The sequence below is a fragment of the Tiliqua scincoides genome, chromosome 1, assembly GCF_035046505.1.
Source record: "Tiliqua scincoides isolate rTilSci1 chromosome 1, rTilSci1.hap2, whole genome shotgun sequence".
In the NCBI taxonomy this organism is placed as follows: domain Eukaryota; kingdom Metazoa; phylum Chordata; class Lepidosauria; order Squamata; family Scincidae; genus Tiliqua; species Tiliqua scincoides.
In genome coordinates this window covers 47,443,154-47,469,941 of record NC_089821.1, presented here as the reverse complement: position 1 = coordinate 47,469,941, position 26,788 = coordinate 47,443,154, and the positions used below count along the sequence as shown (strand labels likewise).

The 26,788-nt window shown below is 43.4% G+C and overlaps 1 protein-coding gene across 2 annotated transcripts in view; it reads right to left on the bottom strand.

Moving 5' to 3' along the window:
• IRAG1 (inositol 1,4,5-triphosphate receptor associated 1) overlaps window positions 1–26,788 on the bottom strand; it is a 91,288-nt gene that overhangs the window by 7,951 nt on the left and 56,549 nt on the right. For both annotated transcript variants that reach the window (XM_066639631.1, XM_066639624.1), the window contains 8 exons: window positions 21,974–22,004; window positions 19,847–19,987; window positions 13,880–14,011; window positions 12,361–12,502; window positions 11,851–11,900; window positions 8,391–8,486; window positions 7,186–7,250; window positions 2,826–2,945 (listed from right to left, as the gene is read on the bottom strand). In XM_066639631.1, coding sequence (XP_066495728.1) covers window positions 2,826–2,945; window positions 7,186–7,250; window positions 8,391–8,486; window positions 11,851–11,900; window positions 12,361–12,502; window positions 13,880–14,011; window positions 19,847–19,987; window positions 21,974–22,004 — 777 coding nt within the window. The remainder of the gene's footprint in view (window positions 1–2,825; window positions 2,946–7,185; window positions 7,251–8,390; window positions 8,487–11,850; window positions 11,901–12,360; window positions 12,503–13,879; window positions 14,012–19,846; window positions 19,988–21,973; window positions 22,005–26,788) is intronic.

Below are 26,788 nucleotides of genomic sequence, written 5' to 3'. Positions count from 1 at the left end.
GAAATGCAGGTTTGTATTTCTCATCTTTTAAAAACCATCTACAGTATTTATGCCACATGACTTATGACCCAATCCCTGTGTTCCGCTAGCTCTGGTTGCAGCAAAAGCGCTGTAAAGCACTCTGCAGCACTGCAGGGAGCTGGTGAGCAGGTGGGAAGGCTGGAGTCTCTGTGAAGGCTGGAGTTCTGTGAGTACCAGCAGAGTGATGGAGTCCCACAGCAGCAGCAGGTGAGCCTAGTGTGGGGGAGTGGAATAGGGCAGAGGCTAAACAGGATGGGGGAATGGCAGAACAGGGAGCATATGGGGCAGAAGAAGGACAGATTGGGCCCAGGAGGGGGTTGAGTTCAGTGGCAGAGCACGTCGAATCCTAACCCTCTTCCTAGGGCTAATCTGCCTGCTCGATCAACTCTAATTTGTGCTAGTGATATTGCTGGCACAAGTCCAAATTGACCCATAGCAGCTGCTGCTGGGTTTCCCCAGGGCAAGGGGACGAATGTCCCCTTATCCTGAGGAGACCTCCAGCAGTCAAAAATCCCCCATCGGATACAGATTAGCCAGCACTGCAGCATTGCCACATAGGAATTTAGTTAGGATTCGGCTGTTAGCAACCAAAATAGCACAATGGCCTAAATGACTAGCTTGCCACCCGCTTTTACTTCATTTTCAGATTCTTGGTTCACAGAACCAGGATGTAAATATCATTATTACCACTGCCCCATTAAAAAGTACCTGATAATTACATATTTAGAGCTGATTTTCATCTCATCTGAGCCCAATTGGTTAATGGGTAGCCCATTACAAGGACTGTTTAGAGCAGCGGTACTCAAACTGGTGGGTCGTGATCCGCCAACTCATATAACATTGCCCTGTTCCCTTTAAGGCTCTTAAAGGGGTGAGGGCAGGGGGAAAGCAGCAAAGCGATCCCCAGGATCATGCCCCTGCGGAGGAAGGGGGGCTATTTTTGAACTAAACATACGTACTCTCAGGGCTGGAAGTGAATTTCTGGTTTTATCACGCTTGCAACTTTCACTATTTAGAAGCAGCAGGGAGCCCTGCAAGCACTCTGCGGGGCTCCCTACACCCTCCGGACCCTGAGAGCACATATGTTTTGTTTAAAAATAGCTCCCCTTCCCCTGCAAGGGAACGATCCTGGGGATTGCTTAATTGCCCCCACCCCTGCAAAGACTTACCCCAGGAGTAAAGCACCCGGGAAGTTTGAGAACCACTGGTTTAGAGCAACACTAGACCTTTATTTTAAAAAAATAGGAGTGAAAAGAAATTCAGAATAAAGGTGTGTGTGTTTTTTTGCAAGGTACATTAAGGTTTGAATCTGGAAGTTATCTTTACATTTGCAAACTGCGTTCACAGTCAAAGTAAAAGTCTTAGGGTCCAATCTGATCCAACTTTCTAGAACTGATGCAGTAATGTGACCTTACCTTGAGAAGGCCTCCGTGACTGCCCTCCCCACAGGATGCAGTTGTATAGGATTGGTAAGTTGGATAGGACAGGGCCCTCAGTTACTTATATTTACTCAGCATGGATATTTACAGATTATTATTATTATTAACAGTATTTATATATCGCTTTTCAACTAAAAGTTCACAGAGCGGTTTACACAGAAAAATCAAATAACTAAATGGCTCCCTGTCCCAAAAGGGCTCACAATCTAAATATTCTGATATTTATTCTGTATCTGATAAATACAGATCTGATATTCTGGTATTTTGTAGAAAACACACTTCATATTTCTGTGCATATCTTCCAGAAATGTGTAGTCAACAGAGCAAAAGGAGTTTGTGCCAAACTGATTTCTACATAAATTGCATTAGGTCACTTAAGTTGCAGTCATGATAGCTTACTAGGATTCTATTACTGGGACTGCCCAGGCCTTTTGCTAAACAACAGATTCCAGAGGTACAATGGCAGGAACCAAGTCAGTATAAGTTTGGAGGCATACTGGAAATGGACAATTCTCATTTAGCACTTCGTTACAAAACTTTAAACAAGAATAGAAGGCACACTTTTATATTTCATGAATAACATATTGTAATTCAAGGTTCTGGCTGTCTCAACAACAAAAAAAATCATGCTGTGGAACTGGTTTCATACAACAGAGGAAATAAGGGTCAAATCAGTTTCAGGGAATGATGCATCATGAGTCACAGCTATTCCATTATACTTTTGTTGAATTGTTTTTCTTAGTTCCAGAAGGTTGTTGTAGTTACAAAGACATCATGTATTGTTCAGCACAATCTCACAATGTGAGAACCTGCTTACTTGGAAGTAAGTCCCACTGTGTTCAATAAAGTTTACTGTCAAGTAAGTATGTATAGCATTATAGCCTTTGTTTATTTAAAAGAGATGCCCCAACTGCTATGGCAACACATGCTGAAAAGAGAAGAACACAGTAAGACAATTGTCCATCTGAAGTGCCTTCCAAGCAAAGTATCCTGTATGCTGGAATTTTTGGTTTCCAGAGCCAAAATAGTTAATGTGTCATTTTCTATTTATGGAGCAATGCACAGCTGGTAACACAACTTAAGCACTTGGGCACTGGGTTTTTCAAAAGAAATGCACTTGGGTAACTGGATTCCAAATCAAAAAGCCAGTGCAAGTTAGGTTGTAGAAACCTGAAGAGTTTTTTATTCTGAAAATGCTATCTTTGCAGAAAATACAAAGCAGGAAACATCTACTATTTTTGCAAGCCGTGCATTCTGATAGCCTATAAAATAAGAAGAGTAAGTGTACTGTTGTATTAGATAAATAAATAAAGTGTCCATCGCACAAGAATCCTACTTCATAATTCAGTTGACACTTATGCTCACCCTTTGTTATAAGCTTCCTCTTCTATTTTGGCCTTTGTCTCTGGGTTGATCTCTTCCGAGCTGCTCTGCGCTGGTGCTGAAGGAGAGGGTTCACAGTCAGGATCCCCGTTTGATTTTCCACTGGCAAATTTAAAATTAAGAAGAAACACATTATGTTTATCTTGCACGATAATGGAAGTACAATTCCCTTCTTAAGGCCCTCAAATACATCATTGGTAGAACAGCCATGTTCTCATCTATTTATAAATAGGGCCACAGCCTATAAAGCTACAGCAAATTGAAAATAAATTGAGCTTTTTCATTCAAATATATAGTACATTTTAAATTCTGGTGACTCTCATGGGAGAAGTTATATTCATATTTAAAGATCTCCAAATGAAACAAATGTGATTTAAAAGCATTTAGCTTTAACCAAATTGTACTCAAATGCCTACCAATTACGTATCTTTCCACAGTGGAAAGTTAGGAAGAGATTCAAAGACCAGCCATATGTTGGAGCAGGGGTGTAAAAAATAAGGGCCATGGGCCGGATACAGCCCTCAGAAGCTCTTTATTCAGCCCATGTGATAATTGTGCTTTCCTAGCACTGCCCTTTCAGCAGCACCACTTCTGGTGAGGCACTGGGAGGGAGTGATGGAAGGAGGCTTCAGAAGGCAAGGAATGCTGTTGGTGAAGGGGAAGCACAAGAGGTGTGAGAGAAACATTGCACCTTTCTGGTGTTGAGCTGTGAAGTGACACCTCAACAGAAACAGCACTGCTGAAAGGGCAGCCTGCGTAATAATTGGGCTCTCCCAGCATGATAATTGGGTTCTCCCATATCTTGAAAATTTGCATGTTCTAATTTGATTTGAAAATTTGATTTGCATATTATGTTAGCTAATGGGTTTCTATGTAAGAGCAAAGTGCTTATTTCTGGCCATCATCTCCTAAATGATGTAACTTCCTGCTTAATAATGTCACTTCCAGCATCAAACAGGTTCCATTAATGCTATTCGGCTCATTGTATGAAACAAATTTGATACCCCTGTATTAGAGACTGCAGTGAGAAAGCTGAACAGAGAATTCATTGTAGTTTTCCCACAATTAGATTAGAAAAGTGAACTGCTATACTTCTCTACATGTCTAGCTCTTTTTATCTTCTCTATTTTGGGACCAGGCATCTTCACACCCTCAAGAACTCCCCTTACAACAGCATGGGCAGCCCAATCCTGAGCTGCCCGGTGCCCAAAGAAGCCTGCCACCTGCCAGCAGCTACTTGGGGGAAGAGGATATTCATCCCCTTCTCCCAGGTAAGGGAGGAGCCCTGCAATAGGACTACTGGAGGCCAAAAACCGTTACTTCATGACAAGAACTGGAAGCGACAGTTTTTGGCCTCACAAGGCTTTCTGAGGGCTGGGGAGGCCGCATGCGGCTTCCCTGGCCAAAAGAAGGCCTTCTGGGGTCTGAAAATCATCACTACCTATTTTCGGCCAAAAATGGCACTGAGCAGGTGCCTGTGCTGAGCTGGCATTGAGTGTTGCAGGCATGCCTTATGGCATGTTTGCGACACTCAGCATTAGCAGAGGGCCAGCGCTGACCTGATAGGATCAAGCCCAAAGTAAATACATTTATATTTGTAGCTACTTCAAATAGCTCGTGCACACTAATGTTTTCCTGGTATAGGGGGTTGTTTCAGGTCAGGGTTCAAGCAGTTCAGCAATTTAAATGAATGAAAGTGACTACTGTCTACACTAGATATGATGTATACAGATGGTCCCAATCCTGATCTGGATTGGGACCATGGCACTAGAAGTTAAGCTTCTCCCCACTCCAACTTCACTTTCTTGATGAAAATGGCTCCCTTGAAAGAGCCTGTATTAGGGCACTCTAAAACTGCTATTTGCAAATATAGGTGTGCGCCACTTAACGACGGGGATATGTTCTCCAATCCATGTTGTTATGCCATTAGGTTGTTAAGCAAACATTCAGTCCAATCTAGTGCCTTTGTTGTGTAAACAGACACTCCCTGCCATAAACTGGCTGGCTGTACAGGCTACTGGAGATAGGTTGCCTCTTCTTTGCATTAAGGGCCTCTGTTGTGTTAACAGACACTCTGCTGCAGGCTATGGGAGTTCTGACTGCCTCATTAAGAGCTTCTTTGTTGTGCTTTGACCACAGTCATATATGCCAGTGGTACTCAAACGTTTCTGGCCAGTGGCTCCCTTGACCCCCATGGCTGTTGGCCATGACTCCCCATCATGTTCCTGAGGGCTGGAAGTGACATAATTAAACAGGAAGTGGCCAGAAATATTAACTATATTAAATATAATATAATATTATATATTATATTTATATTAATATTAATAAATTAATATTAATTATATTAATCAAATCATTAATTAAATGCAGATCTTAAAATATATTATTAATACACAGCAATATACATGCTTTATAAATGATCAGCTGCTGATCACTGTTGGAGACAGGATGCTGGAGTAGGTAGATTTTGTCTGGTCCAGGAGGACTCATTTTTTAAAACTTTGTAAGCATACCAATAGAATTGTTTTATCAGATGAACTTTGTGAACAACCAGTCTGAACAACCAGTCTGACCAACATTACACACACACACCCCTGTGGACCCCAATCCAACTAATCATTTTTCCCATTCTCCTTGGATAGGATTGAACCCTTTATTAATTTAATGAAATTAAATTTTTCCAGCAGCTGGTGGGGAAAACAAAAACAGACCATGAAAATATATCAGAGCTGTTAAGGGTTTGGTTAGGAAGCTGATTTGTCTCCTATACTAGGAGATGTACAGCTCAAGCCTATGCATGTCTACTCAGAAGTAAGTCCCATTAGAGTCAATGGGGCTTACTCCCAGGAAAGTGTGGATAGGATTGGGCTGGCAATCACTTCATCAATGGCTGATAAGTATTCCCTCCAAATAGCAAGATTCATCACTTTGAAAATACAGCCTTTCCTCTTCAGTCAAACAACAAGATTAATAAATCACTTTACAAACAGTACCCTTTTCCTGCTCCTGGTCAAGTAAAGTGTGTGCTTGTGTTTCCCCTCCCCCTTTGCCAACTGCATGGAAACACACTTTAAGGGGAGGGGGAGGAAAGTGGGAAGGTTTGGAGATCGAAAGGGGAGATTGGAAGAGGGAGGGGGTTGAAAAGAGAGATTTCACTTTGATAAGAAGCGATCCCAGGCTGGGAACTAGGAACCAACCAGACAAGGATCAGCGAGGGTTAAGGACTGCAAGCCGAGCATGCTCGGAAGAGGGCGCGGTGGCAGCAGCCACTCTCGCAGCTGAGCAACTCCTGTTTCTTCTGCTTTAAAAAAAGCGCAGATGACGGCAGAAGATGGGCTTGCATTCTGCCCAGGGGTGTGACTGTATTGCTGCGAGAGGACATCCCGCTCCTCCCCTTTGAATTCCTGGCACCGCCCTAAAGAGCCACGCCTCATAGTTTGAATAACACTGATATATGCGGTATGTTGTTAAGCAGAAGGTTGTTAAGCGGTGGATTCCCATATTTAGAGAGACTCAAGATGCAGTTGCACATCTCTGTGATCTCATCTTGTTTGGCCACAAGGTCTGGTGGAAGCATAAGCCACAAACTGGCAGCCTAGTAGCTTCATTTTGGTAGGACCTGCAGTTCTTTTCTGAGCACTACTGACTGCTGCTTGGCCATCAACTTGTATGCAAACAGACATTTTCATACTGAAAGACTTCTATGCTTCTCTTAAGGAACCTGACCCCAGAAAAACCTCTCTGAACTTCGTATTCCTATACAAAATCTATATACTGTACTACATAAACAAATTCTAAGCCCCATCTTTACCCTTCAAAAATCAATAATCATAAATTCCAAATGTCAGCAAGACATTTCCTCCAAATGTGTTGCATTTCCTGAAGGAGGGAGAAAGTGCTTTCCCCTAAAAGAGGGGAAAGTGCTTTCCCTAGCTGCCAGTGTATTGAGATGTTTTAAGGAAGGATATTCAGGCACTAACTTCCAAAACATAAGTTCATCCTGTACTCTTAGTGGCAATTTTTTGTCAGAACCTGAAACAATGACTTGGGTGTGTCCCTTGCTCCCATCTTTATTCAATATTGCACTACTTAGCAAACATTCACATTATTTTGTGCTGAGTACAGTTAACAGCTTTTCAGAAACTTGGCTGACATACTATCCCTGTCTGCAACTCACATGTTAATCTTCGTGTGTCCTACCACAGCTTACGATCAAACCAATGTGGTATGGTAATAATGCTATACTCTATGAACCTATTCTGTTACCTTAGAAAATGGATCTTTTTAGGTCTACATAAATTATCTGCTAAACAAGTCTAAAAAAAAATACTCGTGAACTCACTTTTCTATAAGTGCTGGTAGGACTGGAGATGATGTCTGATGGCTTCTTCCATTTGAAGACTCAGACTGTGAATAAAGACGTCAATTCAATTTCATTTAGACAGCAACGACTATGTTTCTATACAATGTACTTAACATAGACATACACAAACAGTTTGCAACATTTTAAAACACTAAGGTTGTAATCCTATACACATTTTTAGTTTGTGTTTATGGAACTCTGTGCCACACAAATTAGTTTGTGGAACTCTTTGCCACAGGAAGTAGTGATGGCATCTTGCCTGGATGCCTTTAAGAGGGGATTGAACAAATTTCTGGAGGAAAAGTTCATTACGGATTACAAGTCATAGTAGGTATGTGCAAGCTCTTGGATTTAGAGGCAGGTTGCCTCTGATTGCCAGATGCAGGAGAGGACTGCATGGGGCTCCCCGCAACTCCTGTAACATGCTGCAGCCCTAAGTAAGTAAAAGCACTCCCTCACCCCCCTTAGCAATGTGATCCTGGGGATCATGTCACTGCCCTTGCCCCTTCCCCTGCAAAGACTTAGAAGTAAAACTCCCAAGAAGTCTGAGAAGCACTGCAGATTGTTCTAGAGACACAGTAGACTGACTCTCCCCCTTTTACCCCTTCTGCTTCTGAACTGATCTGCTGAATCTGGTCTTCATGTGCCTCTCAAAAAGATGAAACATTAGCACTAATAATGGTCCACATTTGTGTTCAGGTGCATTGCTGTACCACTGTTCTCAAAAGAGTCAGATTTACTGTGTTATTAAATGTGACATTTTAAGCATGGGGAAAATGCAGGAGGATAATGGATGATGTCACTCATAAAGAGTGCATGACAAATCTGTGATTAAACATCCATGCAGAAGTACCCTCTGTATCAGTTTATTCTTGATGTGAATCTAATATTTGATTTTTGTTCACATGAGTGAAAATGTGTCAAATAGCCTTAGGGCCCAATCCTATTCAACTTTTTCCAATTATCCAACTTTTCATATATTCCCTTACCTTGAGGAGGCCTCCGTGACTGAACCCTGCCCACCGTAGAATGCAGTGCATGCCCTGTTGGCACGGCTGCAACAGCGCTGGAAAGTTGGATCTGGCCCTTAGATTTATAAAAATGTGGCAGTCACACCTGCATGAAACCTATCTTTTTCTTTAAAAAGTTGATTTCTGCAGAATTTTAGAAATTTAAAAAGTTACCAAAGATGGCATCAAAGGTACAGGCAGTGTACTAGGTGGCTGTCCTGGAAGTTCAAATTTTGAAACCACAGCAACACTGACTCTTCTCCGAGGCATCTAGAAGAAAAATACATTACAAAACATCATATATCTCCACAGGTTATACAACCCAGCAGGTAAGGGCAAAGCAACCAGTAGGACAAAATTTTGGATGCAAACATTCTTAAAAAATGGACTCGTATTCACTGTTCGGCTCTAGATCTACTTTAATACAGATAATTAATAAATGATTTCTATTCTAATAGCTGCAACAGTTAGATATTTATCTTCTTCTAACAATTGTTACCAAGTCTACAAAATCTCATGGTGTCAGATCCAGAGGTGACCTAAGCATCCACATTGTCTGAACCCCCCTCCCCATTTTACTGTCCCTGCATGCGCACCAATAGATAAGGAGATGGGGAGAGTGGGTAATGGGTAAAACAAGTGGGTGAGGGGTGCGAGTAGGAGGGCAGGCCTGCCTGCTCCCCTGTAGATGGGGGAAAGATTCGCCATCCTCTTCCTTCACTTACCTGAAGCTTGGAGCCCACCCTCCCTCCTCCATGCCACTCCTATTTCAAATGAACAAAAGTAGAACATGCTGGGATACCAGAATGCTCTGCTCTTGTTCATTTGAAACAGGGATAGTATGCAGCCAAATAGGTGAAGGGAAGGGTACAATGCTCCCGATTTTCTGTGCCTTCTTACTTGGTGCTTTGTAAGCTGCTGGCTGGGTGGGGAAAGATGACCTAGAGGTGTGGCAATTGTTTTTCTCCCCTTCTTTCTCCAGCAACACTGACTGTTGCTGCGGCAATCTTTTTCCAACTCACTTTCAGTGAACCAGAAGAGAATTGGAATGCCAGCAGGAACAGCAGGCTGGAGAGGGTAGCAAACAGATGGGCTGGGATGGCAATTTTCAACCTTTTTCATCTCAAAGGAAAACTAAGGTACTAAAATTGTTAAAAAAGAAAAGAAAAGAAAAAAACCCCGGATGTTTGTGCCTTGACAAAACAAGTCACACTGCACTGAGGACAGGCTCACATCCCTCAGTGGCCCTACTAATATATAACCTCCTCCCAATCTCCTGCAGCACACCTGCAGACTATTCGCAGCACACCAATGTGCCTCAGCACAGTGGTTGAAAATCACTGGGCTTGGGGTTCACCACCTCTCCAACTTTCCTGCTCTATGCAATGATTTCATGATGCTTCATGGACAGGTTGGCCTTGGACAGGTTGGCCAAAACCAGAAGTACTAAAACACTTGCATGCAAGTTTAGTAATTTAACCTTTGTTAGCAATAATATGTGGAATAGAATCAATCACTGAAGAAATTCCCCACTGCCAATAGCTAACCCCCTGGTGGGATGAGGGAAGGGACTAGATGCCTTCCTTTCCGCCCCAAGGAAAAGAGAGTTATCTTTTTTTGTCCAGACATTCCAGAATCTGGATTTCTGATGAGAACTAAAGCAGAATCAATCCAATGCTAGAACAGAACTATTCCCTTGGCCTCATCCCTACTATACAAGGTCCATTTGTTCAGCTACTTTCGTTCAGCTGTCCATTGAGACAGGCAGGAAGACAGTGCAAACCACCCAACTGGGTTCACAGCAGCCACTGGACTCTGGATGGCTATTCACTGAGGGTCAGGAAGGAACTCTTTGTTAAAATTGTCAGCCCTGATCAGCTGTTAGGCTGCCATGTTTCTTGCCTGGATGAGATTTATTGGGATACGTTAATTGCTTACATTTGACTAATTACCATTATGTTCTTATGACTCAGCTTTGGCAGATGGATCAGTATGGACATGGAAAAACAACTACACTTAACAGAAACACAGGAAGACGTCTAGAAGATTCATCTCAGTTAAGGTGGATAATAGGATGTTCATAAGACTAAAAATGCTCTTTGTGGAAGGGTTTTCTTGCAAGGGGGAACAGGTATATCTGAAGGATGACATGAATTGTACCAGGCCAACATCTCAGCTAGCTGTCCAGCCTGTTTCCCAGGACACTTGAACACTAAATGTCACAACTACACCTTCCATGAGAAGCCAACTAGGAGGTTATGTTATGTTCCTGCAACACAGTTGTAGATTGCTTGATCCCAGCTATTAGTGCCTACCTAGTGCCTATTTCCTTTTCCCTGCAATTCTGAGGGTTTCTTTTAGAAATCATGTGCTTTTGAAACAAATTCAGGCTTCCTTTTATTTAAATGATTGTTTTAGAGTCAGTCAATCATGTTTATTGGGATACTTTCCACATCTGATATGCAACAAAGGGTGCAATTCTAACCCCTTATGTCAGTGCTTTCCAGCACTGGCATAGAGGCGCCAATGGGACATGTGCTGCATCCTGCAGTTGGGTGTCACTCACGGAACCCTCCTCAAAGTAAGGGAATGTTTGTTCCCTTACCTCAGAGCTGCATTGCCCTTATGTCAGTGCTGGAAAGCACTGATATAAGGGGTTAGGATTGCTCCCAAAGTGTGTGATATACTTTGTTGAAAAACTCTCTAGTCCTGGGCTGGCAAATATTAACTGTGGATGCCTTAGATTTTTAGAACATTGAAAGATTCATCAGAACCAGAGGGAGGGATTCTTCTAACTACACCTCCACTTATAATTAAAAGCTAGTGCCTGTATAGAACTCAGAGCGCAATTCTAAGTTGCATTGACGCAGCACGGCCTAAGCTGTATGCAGCATAGCTTAGGAGCAGGCTGGAGGACCCCTTGAGGTAAGGGGATATTTTTCCCCTTACCCTGAGTAATACCCCAGCCTGCCAAGTGGAGATACTTGGATCTGTGCCAGCTATTTAACTGGCACAAGTCTGAGCAGCCCTGTGGAGGGTGTCCAGACCCGGAAGGGAGGATAGGATATAGTTGTTCACTCTGCTGATCCTGCTGCCTTCCTGGGCCTGATCCATCCCCCATTCTGCCCTCCACCTGCCCAGAAACACCCCTCCCTCTCTCCATTCATCCGCATCTCCTCCCCCCCATCACTCCTGCTGCCCATCCGCATCTCTTACCTCTGCTGTCAGTTATTCTTTAGGGTGCAGTGCTGGTGGGGCAGTGAAGGCCTCCCCGCTGGTGCTGCTTACTCTCTGGGTGCTGCAAATGTGCTTTGAGGCACATTTGCTACACTCTCAGTTGGCGCAGGGACCACTATACTGCTGGAATGCCTCAATAGGACTGCACTATCAATGCACTAATCTGATTTCTCCACTTCTGTTTTTGGGACACCAGTATGATATATTTTGGGCCATGTGGTTATCCTAGCCCCTGGAATTTTTAACACAGGACAATAGTACATTTAGACTTCTTTAAGCAGCTTCATTTCTTTAAAACATGGAACAGTACCATTAGTTATTTGATTATTCTCTGTAAACCGCTTTCTGAACTTTAAGTTGAAAAGCAGTATATAAATACTGTTAATAATAATAATACCTTTCCAACAGAAAGAGACATAGATCTAGAAGTACGGGGCACACCATCATCTGCACCAAGGATCATTAAAAACAAACAGCAAAAACAGAAATTGTTAGAAAACATGAATGCCACTGAAATACCAAACAGGATAATTTTCTTTCAGCAGTGCTATTTTATACTGATTATGTGCACCTAATGCAATACTTGATATTATACAGGTTTAAGAATGATTCTTTTGCTATAACAGATAACGGAATGATTTCCATTCAATATAGTATGATTCCCAGACATATCAGATCCTTTATGTATAAATACATTAAGATCCTTGCTCTTTAATAGACCAATGTGCACTGTTGCATAAAATATTTAATCAGAAGATGTGCAACTTTATTCAACTACTAAAATTCTATTTTGTCAAATATCTGAATGATCTGCTTTTGTACCCATGTAGATATGGGAGTTCCCTGCAATAACAGATAGCAATGCAGTCATTTTTTTAAAACTTTGGGAGCTAAAGATGGTTTTTACCAGGGGAGCCATAACTTCTGCTAGAGTTCTGATTGGCAAGTTTCTTAAACTCCATGAGCTCAGCATGATCCTTTTCATACGTTCTCTTCAAATTCTCCACATATTGCATCATAACTTCAGTGGCCTTTGACATGCGTTTCTCCTGCAAAGAAGAGATGCAGCAACAGACAGAGAATATTTTCAACACGAAGCAAATGGCTGATGTCCCCAAAATCCAGGAAGACTGAGATTAATAAAACCAATATACGATTAATAAAACATGTATTGCCACCTCTCTCAGCAAGAGCTTTTCAGATCAATCTTACCTTCCACAGACAAAAGCAGATGAATTTTGTAAGGAAATTGCTATTGTGCAGTTTCAAGAGAGGCAATTACCTTTTCTTTAGTCATTTGCTTAGTTAACATCTAAAAGGTCTGGGCAATAATGTCCAGAAGCTGTTTCTCCAATAGCTTATTAAGATGAGGAACTACTACGAGCCAAGTCGAATCCAGTCAGAATGGGGCTGAGATCAGTGCTCTACTAGTGTGCACATGGGATAGAAAAAAAAGCAGTTCTTCACAGGGATGGGACCTTGGTATCCGCGAGAGATCCCTTCTCGGAACCCCACCCCCTGTGGATACTGAAAACTGCAGTTAAGCAAATCCACAGTTTTGGCCCCTAAAGCCTATGAAGGTGACTGAATGTGCTCTGGTCACCTTTAGAGGGCTTTCTGAACCCTGCAGAGGCTTTGTGCTTCCGCCCACAACCTCTGTGGGTTTCAGAATGGCCATTTTAGGCCAAAAAAGTCACTTCTGATTTTCTGAGGGGGCTGTGGATGGATGTTCACGAAGCCTGTGGGCAGATGCACACAACCTCTGTGGGCTTCACCTTCTGGAGGACACAGGAGTGCAGCTCTAGTCACCTTCAGAAGACTCGGGTTGGGCCAAATCTGGCTCAACGCAGGTCCAGGGGACGCACGTTGAGTCAGATCCACACACAAAATCTGCAGATATGGAGGCCCCACCTGTACTACCAAACAATTCCAACTTTATCCACAGGACATCTACTTTCTCCTCAAGGTACATCTAGGGACAGCAGCTAACTGCATAATTAGGACATAAGGTCCTAATCAAGGAGTGACTCCAATTATTCTGGTTATTGATGCACCACCAGTGAACCAAGAATGCCAAAGGCACATGTATTGCTTGCTGGAGGATCACGTGCACATTTATATTGGGGCACTTCTGTTTTATAACTAGATAGCACAGAAGTGCCAAACCATGAGTTTGTAATGGTATGGTATGGATGGTATGTAATGGTATGTATGGTAAACCATGGTTACCATAGTAACCATGAGTTGAAGGAGTAGTTTGAAGGTATGGCATGAGAACTGTTCATTTGTGTTCATACACATAGTTTGGAGGCTTCTTAGGGGCATGTGTATTCCTCTGGGTTGTGGTGGTAGTTTCCCATAAAATATGCTAATTTCAAGTAAGGAAGTCAGGGAAGATAGAAGATATTTGACCTTAATAGTCTTACCTGGCGAACAGCGCCAACCATCTCAGCCCGACTGGATAATCTAGAGGACAAACGATGCAACACAGCAATGTCCTCTAACAACTTCTGGTACATGTCTCTGTGTTCAGAGTGATGCCATAAGGAAGCTGAAGACTGAAATGATAGCATGCATTAATGTATCAAATCAAGGAGCAAGTCTGACAGAAATAGTCATTGTGATTCACAGTTCCAGAGCAGACCCTTGGTGGTCCTTTGGAGGTGCCAAGAAAAGGTGTTATTTAAAAAAGTTTTGAGCAACTAACAGAAAGCATCCTCCACTGCAGTTATATAACTGCCAACTGTTTCCAAAACCTGCACAATGATTGAAATTCCACTACAGGCACCAACCATAGCAAAATCTTATTTTCTAAATATCACACCTATTAAAGAATAAGAAAATCAGCATTTCACATTGAAAAAGAAGTTTCAAATACCAGACCATAACTTAGGTTCTTTTAAAAAGGATAGTTATACAGTACCCCCAAAAATGTAGTTATACTATTTAGGGCGCAATCCTAACCAACTTTCCAGCACTGGCATAACTGTGACAGTGGGACATGTGCTGCATCCTGCAGCTGGGGGGAGGTCGTGGAAGCCTCCGCAATGTAAGGCAATGTTTGTTCCCTTACCTCGGAGTTGCATTGTCCTTACCTTGGTGCTGGAAAGTTGGTTAGGATTGTGCCCTTAGAAAACTGGCTAAGGATTTCAGATACTATGTAGGCTTTCCGATGTGAATGGATTAACTTACTGACTTGGTATGAGGATGGTCTGAACACTTTTTGGCTCACTTAATCCTTATTTATGGGCCTTAATTCAGTGGTACAGCATATGCTTTTATATGCTGAAGCAGCTTCTTGCTTCCCTCATGGTTTAGAATACATGTGATTATTCTTAAAGTGAGCAGTGATTTGGAACAGAGTGTCATCAATATGCTGATGACAGCCAACTCTTTCCACCAAATACCAAGGGGGGTAGCTGAAATCCTGGAGTGCTGTCTAGAAGCAGCTGGGACCTGGATGAGGGTTAATAAACTGCGATTAAACCTGGATTAGACAGAGGTTCTCCTGATCCAGAAAACCACAACTCAGGTGTTAGATTGGTACCTCATGCTGGATGGGGATAGCCCTCCCCCTATAGGAGCAGGTCCACAGCCTGAGAGTCCTGCTTAATTCATGACTGCTCACGAATGGCCAAGTGGCGGCTGTGGTCCCGGGGCAGGGGGGCCTTTGCTCAGCTTTGGCTGCTGTATCACCTGTGACCATACCCAGGTCAATTGGATCTGGCTATGGTGATCCACCCCTTAGTTACATCACACTTTGGGCGCAATCTTCAGGAGTTCTTGGGCCAGTGCAAGTCCCTTGCGCCGTCCCAGGAGGGTCGCAAATGTGCCGTAAGGCACATTTACATCTCCTTGAGAGTTGGCTGGGCTGGTGCAGGGACGCGCGCTGGCTTGCAGAGGCTGAATCCAGCCTCTGCACTGACCTCGACAGGGAGGCTTGCATTGGCCAATCTTGGCCAATGCAAAGGTTTGGGGAGGGTGGGGAGGAGGTGAGAGGGAGGCATTCCAGGGTGGGGGGAGGGCAGGGGGAGGGCGGTCCTGGGGACAGGTAGGTGGGGAATGGGAGGTGGGGCTGGAACCTGGCTGTTATGCTGGATCCCAACCCTGTTCTCCAAGCAGCGTGGAACAACTGCAAGCCACTCTGCTCACCTCAGACTTATGCCACCTCCTTATGCACAAGTCCATGGAGACCCATTGGGGCTGCGATGGCTTACCCCGAGGTAAGGTGTTTTCCCTTACCTCTGGCTGAGCCACTTTGGGCCCCTATCTTGCGCTGGATACAGCGCAGGCCCCCTGGATTGCCTGTTCCAGTGCAAGATAGAATTGCGCTGTTAGACTACAGTAGCAATCTACATGGGGCTGCCCCTGAAGACAGTATAGAAACTGTAGCTTATTCGGAATGCATCTACATTCTGTGTGGTTACTGTAATGTGTGCTTACTGGGGCTTGGTGGTTTGATTCTGTCAGGCCACTGCTCCAATGATTGCACTGGTTGCCAATTTGTTTCTGGGTCCAATTCAAGGCACTGGTTTTGATCTACAAAGCCCTATATAGCCTGGGACCAGGGGACCTTTGGGATTGCCTATTCCCATATAGTCTGGCTCATCCCTTTAGGTCATCTGGCAGGGCCCTACTAAGAGTTCCACTGCCATCCAAGGTAAATGGGATGGTGGTGAGAAACAGGGTGTTGTGGCACTGAAACTCTGGAACATGCTTCCAGATGATCTTTGATCATCGCCTGCTGTGGAGCAGTTCCAACTAGGCTTAAAAACATGTTTAAGTAATGCACATCCACATTAAGTAGTGCAAAACCTTGAAACTGACATAATTCACTGTTTCCAAAAAAATAAAAAGGGGCAATGTTAACAGGAAACCAGGTAGCTGGATGCTATTTAAACAGTTTAAATGCTGCATTCCTTGGTACTGTCACTATCACTATTAATCAGTTACATAAGTTTATGCATGATCCTAGGTTAAGGGACTTTTTTCCTCTAAATTATCAATACAAAGACAACTCAGAAAGATCATGACCCAGATCCTCTTTCCCTGCACACCATATTTCTTAGAGGCCACTTCTGAATCTTCCAAGTTTTAGTGGTGACTTGTTGGATAGAGCGGGGACTTGCTTGAGGACTCAACTAACTCTAAATCCAACTGCACATCTGCAGTTTGCCGCATGACCTTCTGGATCAGGACAATTATCAGTAAGCGCCCAGCTAAAACACTGGCGACTTGTGGAATTAAATATTTATTAAAATTTACAACCATCTGTCGATTAAAGCAAAAGACATTTGATGCCCTGTTAATCTTACAATTCTCTAAACAACCACAAGTAATGAAGAGTAGGCTGCCAACATGAAGCTCTTCTGAATTTGAAAAGGAACAGATAATCCTCAAGTGTAGCTTTGAAAATGTAAACATACAATCTTCCTAATTCTTTCTTCCTCAAATTTCTTCATTTTGCTGCTCTTCCTGGCAAGTCTAATAAGAGATTTTACTGTTAAGACTAAGGCAAATTGAACAGCCCTACTCTGCTTTTCTTATCAGAGGTGGGTTAGTAAGCAAGCTACAGAGCAAGAAGAGTGGACAATCCTGCTATTATTTTAATAATGTTTAATCTTTTCTTCATGAATCAGCATGAAACTTTGCTGATGTCAGTACTGGACTTCTTGAAATTTTTCACACATGAGTGTATATAGCAGCTTCATCAAATGACAGAAGAGCAGTGCCCTGTCCAATATGACAATAATAGTTTTCACACTGTTGTGGATTGGAGGCATGGAATTGCCTTTAGTATAGACATTTCAGAATGGCTGCACCCAACTCTACAGGTGCAGCATCCTTAAACATGAATCAGCTTTGATCACATACATGATCTATATTTAAAAGCAGATTTACATTTTTCAGTTACATTAAGACTTAACAAAAGAATAATCCCCATTATGTGGAAGATGGGGGGAGGTAAAACAAAGCAGAATAGCACTTGACAGTAATTGCACTCCTTAGAGTAAAACCTAAGCCATTGATACCCATGGAAAGGAAGCATGTTGAAGACTGGTAAACATGGCCTGGTGTTGTCAAGAAAGCAACATTTTTCTGGGTATCCAAGCAATAATTACAGCAAACACAAGCTGAGAAAACATATGTGTGAATTGGTTGTAATATTGCATTATGACAGTAGTTTATACTATGTCTGCAGAAGAATAACATTTGCAGAGGTACAGAGTTTCAAGAACTGAAAGTGGAAGAGGAGCCATCTTGGAGAGAGTAGTTCCCTATCAAATCCAATATCTGCTCTTTAGTGACAGACAAACATAATAAATTCTTAATGAAATGTTCCCTCTTACTTCTAAAAGAAACCAGATAGAAGATAAAATATGATACAGAATTACAACTACATGGAGTTATGGCAGCCCACTATACAATATTCCTTGTTCCTTTCCTTCATCTTTGAGTGTGTTTGCCTGGGGCATTTCTCAGGGATTAGAAGAGCTCCTCAGCCTGGGGGCTGGGGATAAGAATAGGCCCTCAGTTTGGCTGTACTTGTCGTAAGAGGCGACTAAACAGCCACCGGGTAGATGGGACTCAATAGCCTGGGAAGGTAGCTCATCTGAGAGAAGGAAAACTCTGATCCCAAACCTCCACTGCCTTGTGGCTACATCCAGTTATGGAAAAGGCTCCAGGAGTCAACCTCGAGGCAAAATCCGGAGCAGGAGTCCCTGAGGCAGTTCATGGCTGAACACAGTCACGCTCTGGCAACTCCTGCGATGCCGCTATAACCAACCATATTGGCCTCTGCCTTTCCATTGGACCATTTCAGCGACGTGGAGAGGGGGGATTTGCTGCATGGGTAACAGCCTATCCTCCATACCTACTTTACCCAGGCTTCGTGCACTGGAGAGGACACTCTGTTCCAGAGCCACCAATCAGAGCGTGACGCCATAGTCTTCCGAGACTGAAGGATGCCAACAAGAAGAGCTCATTCCATGCAGCTGATTCTCCACAGGTCACCTGAGGTCAAGTATTAGGCCCCTGCCTCTGAGCACTCAACACAGTGCAGAGCAACAACTACCCTTTTATGTTTAGGGGCAAGCTCCAGGAAGCTCTGGGCATTTTGTTTGGACATGAATGTAGGAAGAAAATATGCAAATAAGGAGCCAAACTTCTATGTAGCAAACTGTAAACTCGGCAACAGAATTATTCAATTGAAACATATATAGGCAACGTTTGATTTACATGTGAGTTGCATTCCCAGAAATCTGCACATGTATTAAAAAAATGATTAAAATATTTTTCTCCACAGGAATCAACGTAATGGATATAAGTTAGGAGAAAAGTCATTGAACACTCATGTTGATGAAGGATTGCCCAAGATAGTGTAGGGGGAGGGTTGAGGAGGAAGACTACTGGGAGTGGGAGAGGCTAATGTGGCAATGGCTGAGAAAGAATGATGAAAACAAAGATGCTGGCAAGGAAACTGAGAAAGCAGCAACCGCCCTTTCTGTGAGCGCATTTTCTTTCTTTTATCTTCTGCCTTTGGGAGTGAACTTAGAGGGGGCCTCTATAGTCCATTGTAGTGTCCAAACTTTCAAGGACATCCAGAAACAAGGGTGCCTCTGTCTTTTCCCACCTTGGGGTGAGGGGGATGTGGCTGTTAACAGTCACTTACCGTGCCTGCCTCTGCTCTGAGCCCTACGGAAGCAGCACCATTGTTATCAGCCTGAACCCCAGGAGCTCAACGGTCAACTTCATTGGCTGCTCTTTTCCAGACTCCCACCCCCTACAGGAAGCTGCCAGCAACTAACAGGATTGCTTATTAGTAATTAATTAGCAGCTAATCGGCTGCATTATTTTAAAAACTGCCAGCATAAATAAGACTTCAGGTACCATTGCAGACACTCACCTTAAGTCGACCTTGAGGGAAGGTTTTGAGCAAAAATCATGGAATTTTCTTTGATCCTTGGATAAGTGGGGAGGGGGGAGATTAAAACTTAGGGGGGAATCTGACTAAAATTTTGTCTGATTTTACCCAAGGTCAGGTTCTGAAAAATAACCTACTGCGCTCCTGGACTGTGGAACTTATTTTGAGTTTTGTACAACATGTTGGCTTGCAGCCGTACATGGAGGCATCTTTACAATTCTCAATCCAAGCAAAAAACACCTTCCACTCAGTGAGGCAAGAATTCTCTCTTACTTATTGTAAAGTTTGTTATTTTATACCTTTTACAACACTGTTAAACTTTCTGCTTGTATAAGAATTACACAATCAACAATGAATAGGTTTTGGAAACAGATCAGTAATACTCTTAAAATCAGATGTAACTGTGTTAAGCTTACTGAATCCTTACAAACATAAATGCCAATGAAAGTTCAACCATGGAAATTCTTACCGTAATAGCTACTTTAAAGTTGCTCAATTCTTTCTCTGTGTTCTCCTCAGCAAGATTTCTCTCTCTCTCTGCCTGGTTAATTCTTGATTCCAAAGTATAACTATCATTTCTGAAAGCCAACGAAAGCTGTACAAACACACTCTATTTGAGGGGGAAAAATGAAATCTCACTGTGATACAATTGGAAAACAGGAACCGTACTTAGAAGCAAATAAGTTTTTGGTAGGGATTAATTTCTGAAAAGAGAGGAAGTGCCACATCTCATGTCCTCTTGGAAGTCATATTCTCCATTTTGGAAATCTCTAATTCTGAGAAGCTGACTAAGCTTCAATCCAGCTACAAGAAGCCAGGACACCATTCATTACAAATTCTCCAAGGTTGTGCTGTGTTATGCAAAGTCCACGACCTCCCTATAGTAGAAAATGAAGTTTGTGCTCTTCGGTACCCCACAAATAAACCCTGAGTCACCCAAATCTAGCAGTCTTGCCACTAGGAGAAAGGCAGATGGCCAGGAGGTCTGGTCTAGAGGGCAGAGCCCCCGTTAGCCCAAAGATAACATCAGAAGGGCTCCAGTTTGAGGACACTGGCAGCTCCCTGAACGGCTGAGAATGGTGAGACCTTGAAGCAGCTGACAAGCCCAGCTGAGTGATTCCACCTGCTCTTAGTGTGAGCAAGAAGTGTCTTGGCTGCCCTCCATGTGAGAGATGGAGCTGCTTGCCAGCCTGTGTGGGAGAACTGGAGGCCAGAAGTGAGACCAAACCAGGAAGATCCATTCTGAAATGTTGTTGGTTCTTGAAAGAGAGAACCTTTATGATTGTAAAAATCCCCTTGAGGGATTTAGAAACGCTTGCCTATGTAAACCGCCTTGAATAAAGTCAGAGGAGTAATCTGATGACCAGAAAGGTGGTATATAAATACTAAGTAGTTGTTATTATTATTATAGGACCAACTACACATTACATTAATAATGTGCTTGACAACATCATGCTCATTTTTTAAATTTTCTAAATAGCAACCATGACCAGGGACAGGGAACTGATATGAACTTCAGCAGGGGCAAAGGATTATGCTTCCTTCCCTTCATGCCACAGCCATTAACCAGATTGTGCTCCTGCTGCTGCTATTTAGCAAGTAAAAAGTAAACATGTCACGGCCAAGCACATTATTAATGCAACGCATAGTCTAACCCCTTAGTCAGGCTGGTTCTGCAATTCTATCAGAAAGGAACTGGGAACCCCATGCAGCACTGTTATTTGATAGAGAGAGAGAGCTGCTGACATGTTAATATTTGATAATACACAAAATGGTGATAACACTGATGGTCAAAAAACAGAAGCCTCTCATGACTCCTTGACTTGTTTTTTGTAGACATCTTGGCAGAAAGTTCTGCTAGATAAACCAAACTGACGGCTATTCAAAAATCTCAGTATGATAGATCAAGAACAGCTTCCTTCAAAAAACAGCATGCCATTCTGAAGCACACACCTACATTACATGGATGTGTCCTCCATCCTACTATTTATCTTCCACTAAAGTAATGGAAGATAGTGAAAATATAATTGTCACCTAAACTTTAATGCAAGGTATGATATTCCTTGAAAACAGGCAAAACTTATGGCTGAAACTTATGTGCCAACACTGGAACTAATGTTCTGGTGACAGAACGTGCTTTCAGGCCATTGCAAATGATGATCCAGAAACACGTATAGTCACATGCTCCCAGACTACCACCAAACATATTGCAGAGGCTCCAAGTACATCAGTGGGAAGAAGGCTTGCCAATGGTGGTGCGGTGGATGGAATGGGTGAAGGGCTGGGGAGGTATGTCATGGTGGGAAGGGGTAACACCCAGCACAAGTGACTTGCTGCTGATGCTATCCCCTTGAGAGCAAACCGAGATACCCCCTTTTTCTCTTTGAACTTGAGCTAGCTAAAGTGCTGGAGCAGGTCCAAGGACACCCACTGTCGGATGAGAGGTTTATAGGGTCCAATTGCGAGGCTTGGGACAGGAAAGGGAAAATATTTTCCCTCAAGCCTCCTGATTGCCTCCCTCCACCATAGCATTCAACCCACAAAGCCTAATAACCATTTCTCTTAAAGCTCTTTAAGTAACAAAGATTTAACTTACCTCAACCTCTTTCTCAGTAAGTGGAGGGGAGCTGCAATAAAAACAGAATTAAAGTTACACAATGCTGCAGCACAAAAATCATTGTTCAGCAGATCCAGTAAGAATCTAACAAGGACAGGACATATAATTGAAGAAAACTGTCAAAGTCAGTTCAATTTGTGTGAGCTGTAAGCAGAGAGTGAAAAAATGCACCATAATACAGTACTATATATTATTATATATATTGGCAACCTTCAGTCTCGAAAGACTATGGTATCGCGCTCTGAAAGGTGGTTCTGGCACAGCGTCTAGTGTGGCTGAAAAGGCCAATCCGGGAGTGACAATCCCTTCCACACCAGGAGCAAGTGCAGTCTGTCCCTGGTCTGTCTCCCTGGCTATGGGCCTTCCTTCTTTGCCTCTTAGCCTCAGACTGTTGGGCAAGTGTCTCTTCAAACTGGGAAAGGCCATGCTGCACAGCCTGCCTCCAAGCCGGCCGCTCAGAGGCCACTTGTTGAGGTCCACTCCTAAGGCCTTCAGATCCTTCTTGCAGATGTCCTTGTATCGCAGCTGTGGTCTACTTGTAGGGCGCTTTCCTTGCATGAGTTCTCCATAGAGGAGATCCTTTGGGATCCGGCCATCATCCATTCTCACGACATGACCGAGCCAACGCAGGCGTCTGTTTCAGCAGTGCATACATGCTAGGGATTCCAGCACGTTCCAGGACTGTGTTGTTAGGAACTTTGTCCTGCCAGGTGATGCCGAGAATGCGTTGGAGGCAGCGCATGTGGAAAGCGTTCAGTTTCCTCTCCTGTTGTGAGCGGAGAGTCCATGACTCGCTGCAGTACAGAAGTGTACTCAGGACGCAAGCTCTGTAGACCTGGATCTTGGTATGTTCCGTCAGCTTCTTGTTGGACCAGACTCTCTTTGTGAGTCTGGAAAACGTGGTAGCTGCTTTACCGACGCGTTTGTTTAGCTCGGTATCGAGAGAAAGAGTGTCGGAGATCGTTGAGCCAAGGTACACAAAGTCATGGACAACCTCCAGTTCATGCGCAGAGATTGTAATGCTGGGAGGTGAGTCCACATCCTGAACCATGACCTGTGTTTTCTTTAAGCTGATCATCAGTCCAAAATCTTGGCAGGCCTTGCTAAAACGATCCATGAGCTGCTGGAGATCTTTGGCAGAGTGGGCAGTGACAGCTGCATCGTCGGCAAAGAGGAAGTCACGCAGACATTTCAGCTGGACTTTGAACTTTGCTCTCAGTCTGGAGAGGTTGAAGAGCTTTCCGTCAGATCTGGTCCGGAGATAGATGCCTTCTGTTGCAGTTCCAAAGGCCTGCTTCAGCATGACAGCGAAGAAAATCCCAAACAAGGTTGGTGCAAGAACACAGCCCTGCTTCACGCCACTTCGGATGTCAAAGGGGTCTGATGTGGAGCCATCGAAGACAACAGTGCCCTTCATGTCCTTGTGGAAGGATCTGATGATGCTGAGGAGCCTGGGTGGACATCCGATCTTGGGGAGAATCTTGAAGAGGCCGTCCCTGCTGACCAGGTCGAAAGCCTTCGTGAGATCTATGAAGGCTATAAAGAGTGGCTGTTGTTGTTCCCTGCATTTTTCCTGCAGTTGTCTAAGGGAGAATACCATATCAGTGGTGGACCTGTTGGCTCGGAATCCGCACTGCGATTCTGGATAGACGCTCTCTGCAAGTACCTGGAGCCTCTTTAGTGCAACTCGGGCAAACAACTTTCCTACAACGCTAAGGAGAGAGATGCCACGATAGTTGTTGCAGTCACCCCTGTCACCTTTGTTCTTGTACAGCGTGATGATGTTTGCATCCCTCATGTCTTGAGGTACTCCACCTTCTCTCCAGCAGAGACAGAAGATTTCATGAAGCTCAGTGACGATGATCTCTTTGCAGCACTTTAGGACTTCAGCAGGGATGCTGTCTTTTCCTTGTGCCTTGCCAAAGGCAAGGGAGTCCAGGGCCACGTGAAGTTCTTCTAGGGTTGGTTCACTGTCAAGCTCCTCCAACACAGGCAGACACTCAATGTTGTTCAGCGCTTCTTCGGTGACTACATTATCTCTGGAATATAGCTCAGAGTAGTGCTGCACCCAGCATTCCATCTGCTGCGCCCGATCCTGGATGACCTCGCCTGTTGCAGACTTCAGATGGGCAATTTTCTTCTGTGTTGGACCTAGGGCCTGCTTGATACCATCATACATCCCCTTGATGTTGCCTGTGTCAGCTGCTATCTGTATCTTGGAACAGAGCTGGAGCCAGTAGTCGTTAGCACATCTCCTAGCAGCCTGCTGGACTTTGCTGCGAGCAGCTCGGAGGACCTGCAGGTTGCACTCACTGGGACAGGCCTTGTATGCTGCTTGAGCTCTCCTCAATACAGTACTCAATACAGTACTAACACTCCATTGAACATGTTTTTAATTCATTTGTCTCTCAACTATACACTTCAGTATTACACTGAAACACACACACAAAATATAATTACTTAGCAAGGGTACTTTTTTTCCTGAGAATCAACCTTCAGTAAACTGAGGGCACAATCCTATCTCCTCCCTGACCACTTTAGATCCTTGCGTCGGTCCAGCTCAGCCGACACAAGGCTCAGTTCCTCCACCAGCGCATCAGCCTCCGCAGGCTGGTGCACCTCTGCACGCTGGCCTAGCTGACTCATGAGGAGTTCCAAACGTGGCTTACAGCATGTTTGTGACCCTCCTGGGCCACTGCAAGGGACTTGTGCCGGCCTAAGGCGCAGTTTGTATTGCGCTGTAAGTCTTGTAAACTAAGCAGAGAACGTTTTTCCTTGCAGGGAAACATTTTATAGTCATAGGCAGTTAGATACTCAGAATGAAAAATCCATCAACAACATAGAATAAACCACAATAATTAGCAATAATGTGACACCCAATGTGATAGTAATACAATATTGAATCAACATAAACAGAACTGACTTGAGGGAACCTATTAGACTAGTAGTTGACAGTTTCACCATTTCAAAATTGGTTACAAAGTTTTTATCGCCACTAACGGTTTTAGAAATATCACGCAAGACGATTAGATAAGGAAGAGCTAAAAGGATTGCCTGAGAAGCTGGCAGTTTTAATTTGTCTTAAAAGTTAAGATGTTAGCTAGAGTGTATATTTTGAAAGTACTGTACTTTTCTCAGTGACTGGAATGCCATACTATCTTATGAGACCACCTAACACCTAAATGGTAGATGCCACATATGACAGAGAAGCAATAATTCTATGAAGGTGCTCAAGACCCTAAACAGAGGCCTACATAAATATAACAACTCTTGACAGAGTATTGTTCAGAGTAATTTGGCCAGAGAGAGATAGCATATCCTGCCTTTCTTCTGCAATGACATTCAAGATAGAGTACACCGAATTTCCAAGTCATTTCCTGAGTGAGTGCTGACCAGCCTCAGTTTCCGCAAAGCTGCTGCATCATTTGCCTTCAAATTTTAATCCTGAGCATGCTTCATGTTCCTTGGCAAATGTAAGAGTTTGAGCCTTTCAATACTTGAGGCAATAGCTGCATATTGTTGATTCATTGTTACAGTACTGTGCTAAATAAACATCACAAAGGCTCTTTCACTTCCTGTATTGGTATGAAAGTTCTGGAGAAGTGGATAAGCCTGAGGCAGTATTGCTACAATATCACAGTAAACAGTACTAAAAGTGAACAGGAACTATCACTTCATTAATTTGGCCAGAGAGACTTCAGCAAATGTACAGTCAGGATGCATGTTCTTTAATATTTGGAGTTAGCTGACTGACTGCATTTTTTGATAACTACTATTTTTCTTACTGCAAACAATATACAAGTACGTTAACTATTACAATTTCACTTTCCAATTGAGATAATACCAAACCCGAACACACACACACACACACACACACACACACACACACACACACACACACACACACACAGAGCATGTTTATCCTACTGTTTCTCCAATGCACTCAGTGTGTGGTTTCTCCTCATTTATTGTCCCAAAAAACACTATAACAGTGGTTCTCACACATTCAGCATTGGGACGTACTTTTTAGAATGAGAATCTGTCAGGACCCACTGGAAGTGATGTCATGACCGAAAGTGACATCATCAAGCCAGAACATTTTTAACAGTCCTAGGCTGCAATCCTACTCACACTTACCCAGAGGTAAGTCCTATTGACTACCAATGTTAAAAGCATATACATAGTAGCTTGCTAAAAGTACAGGCCTGTAACATTTCCCCAAATGCATTCACATACCATGTAGTATCAAGTCTAACAGATTAAAAATAAAATTGAAATGAAATGAATTCAGATTGAAATGAATGGAGATCCACCTGCGATTGGCCCAACCCACAGTTTGAAAAACACTGCACTATAAGATAGGGTAGGCTGAGAGAGATTTTGATGAAATAGTTAACAGCTGTATTTCATTGTGGAAGATTTTCAATTCTGAGGTGCTTTAGGTTTCAAGGGGAGCTAGCCAATTAGAGAGCCGAGAAGGCAGGCCAGAAAGAAAAGATCACCAGACCTTAGGAAATTCTTCCTCTCTCTTCTGTGTGCTTCTGACTGGGTGAGACAGGGAGAGCTCACTCTTTGGTGAGCAGCGTGGAAGGCTGCTGGAGATCCCCAGGTACAGAAAGGGACCAAGTATCAGACAGGAGCATAAGGTTCTGTTTATGTTGGTCTGTCCTCCTCTCCAGACGCAGGGAGCTCTTGGTTCCCTCAGCTCAGGCTAGGATAAGTTGGGATGCAGGCTCTTGGCTTAGTCCAGCAGGGCCTGCACATGTGAGGCTTCCCTACAGAGCCAGCACCATT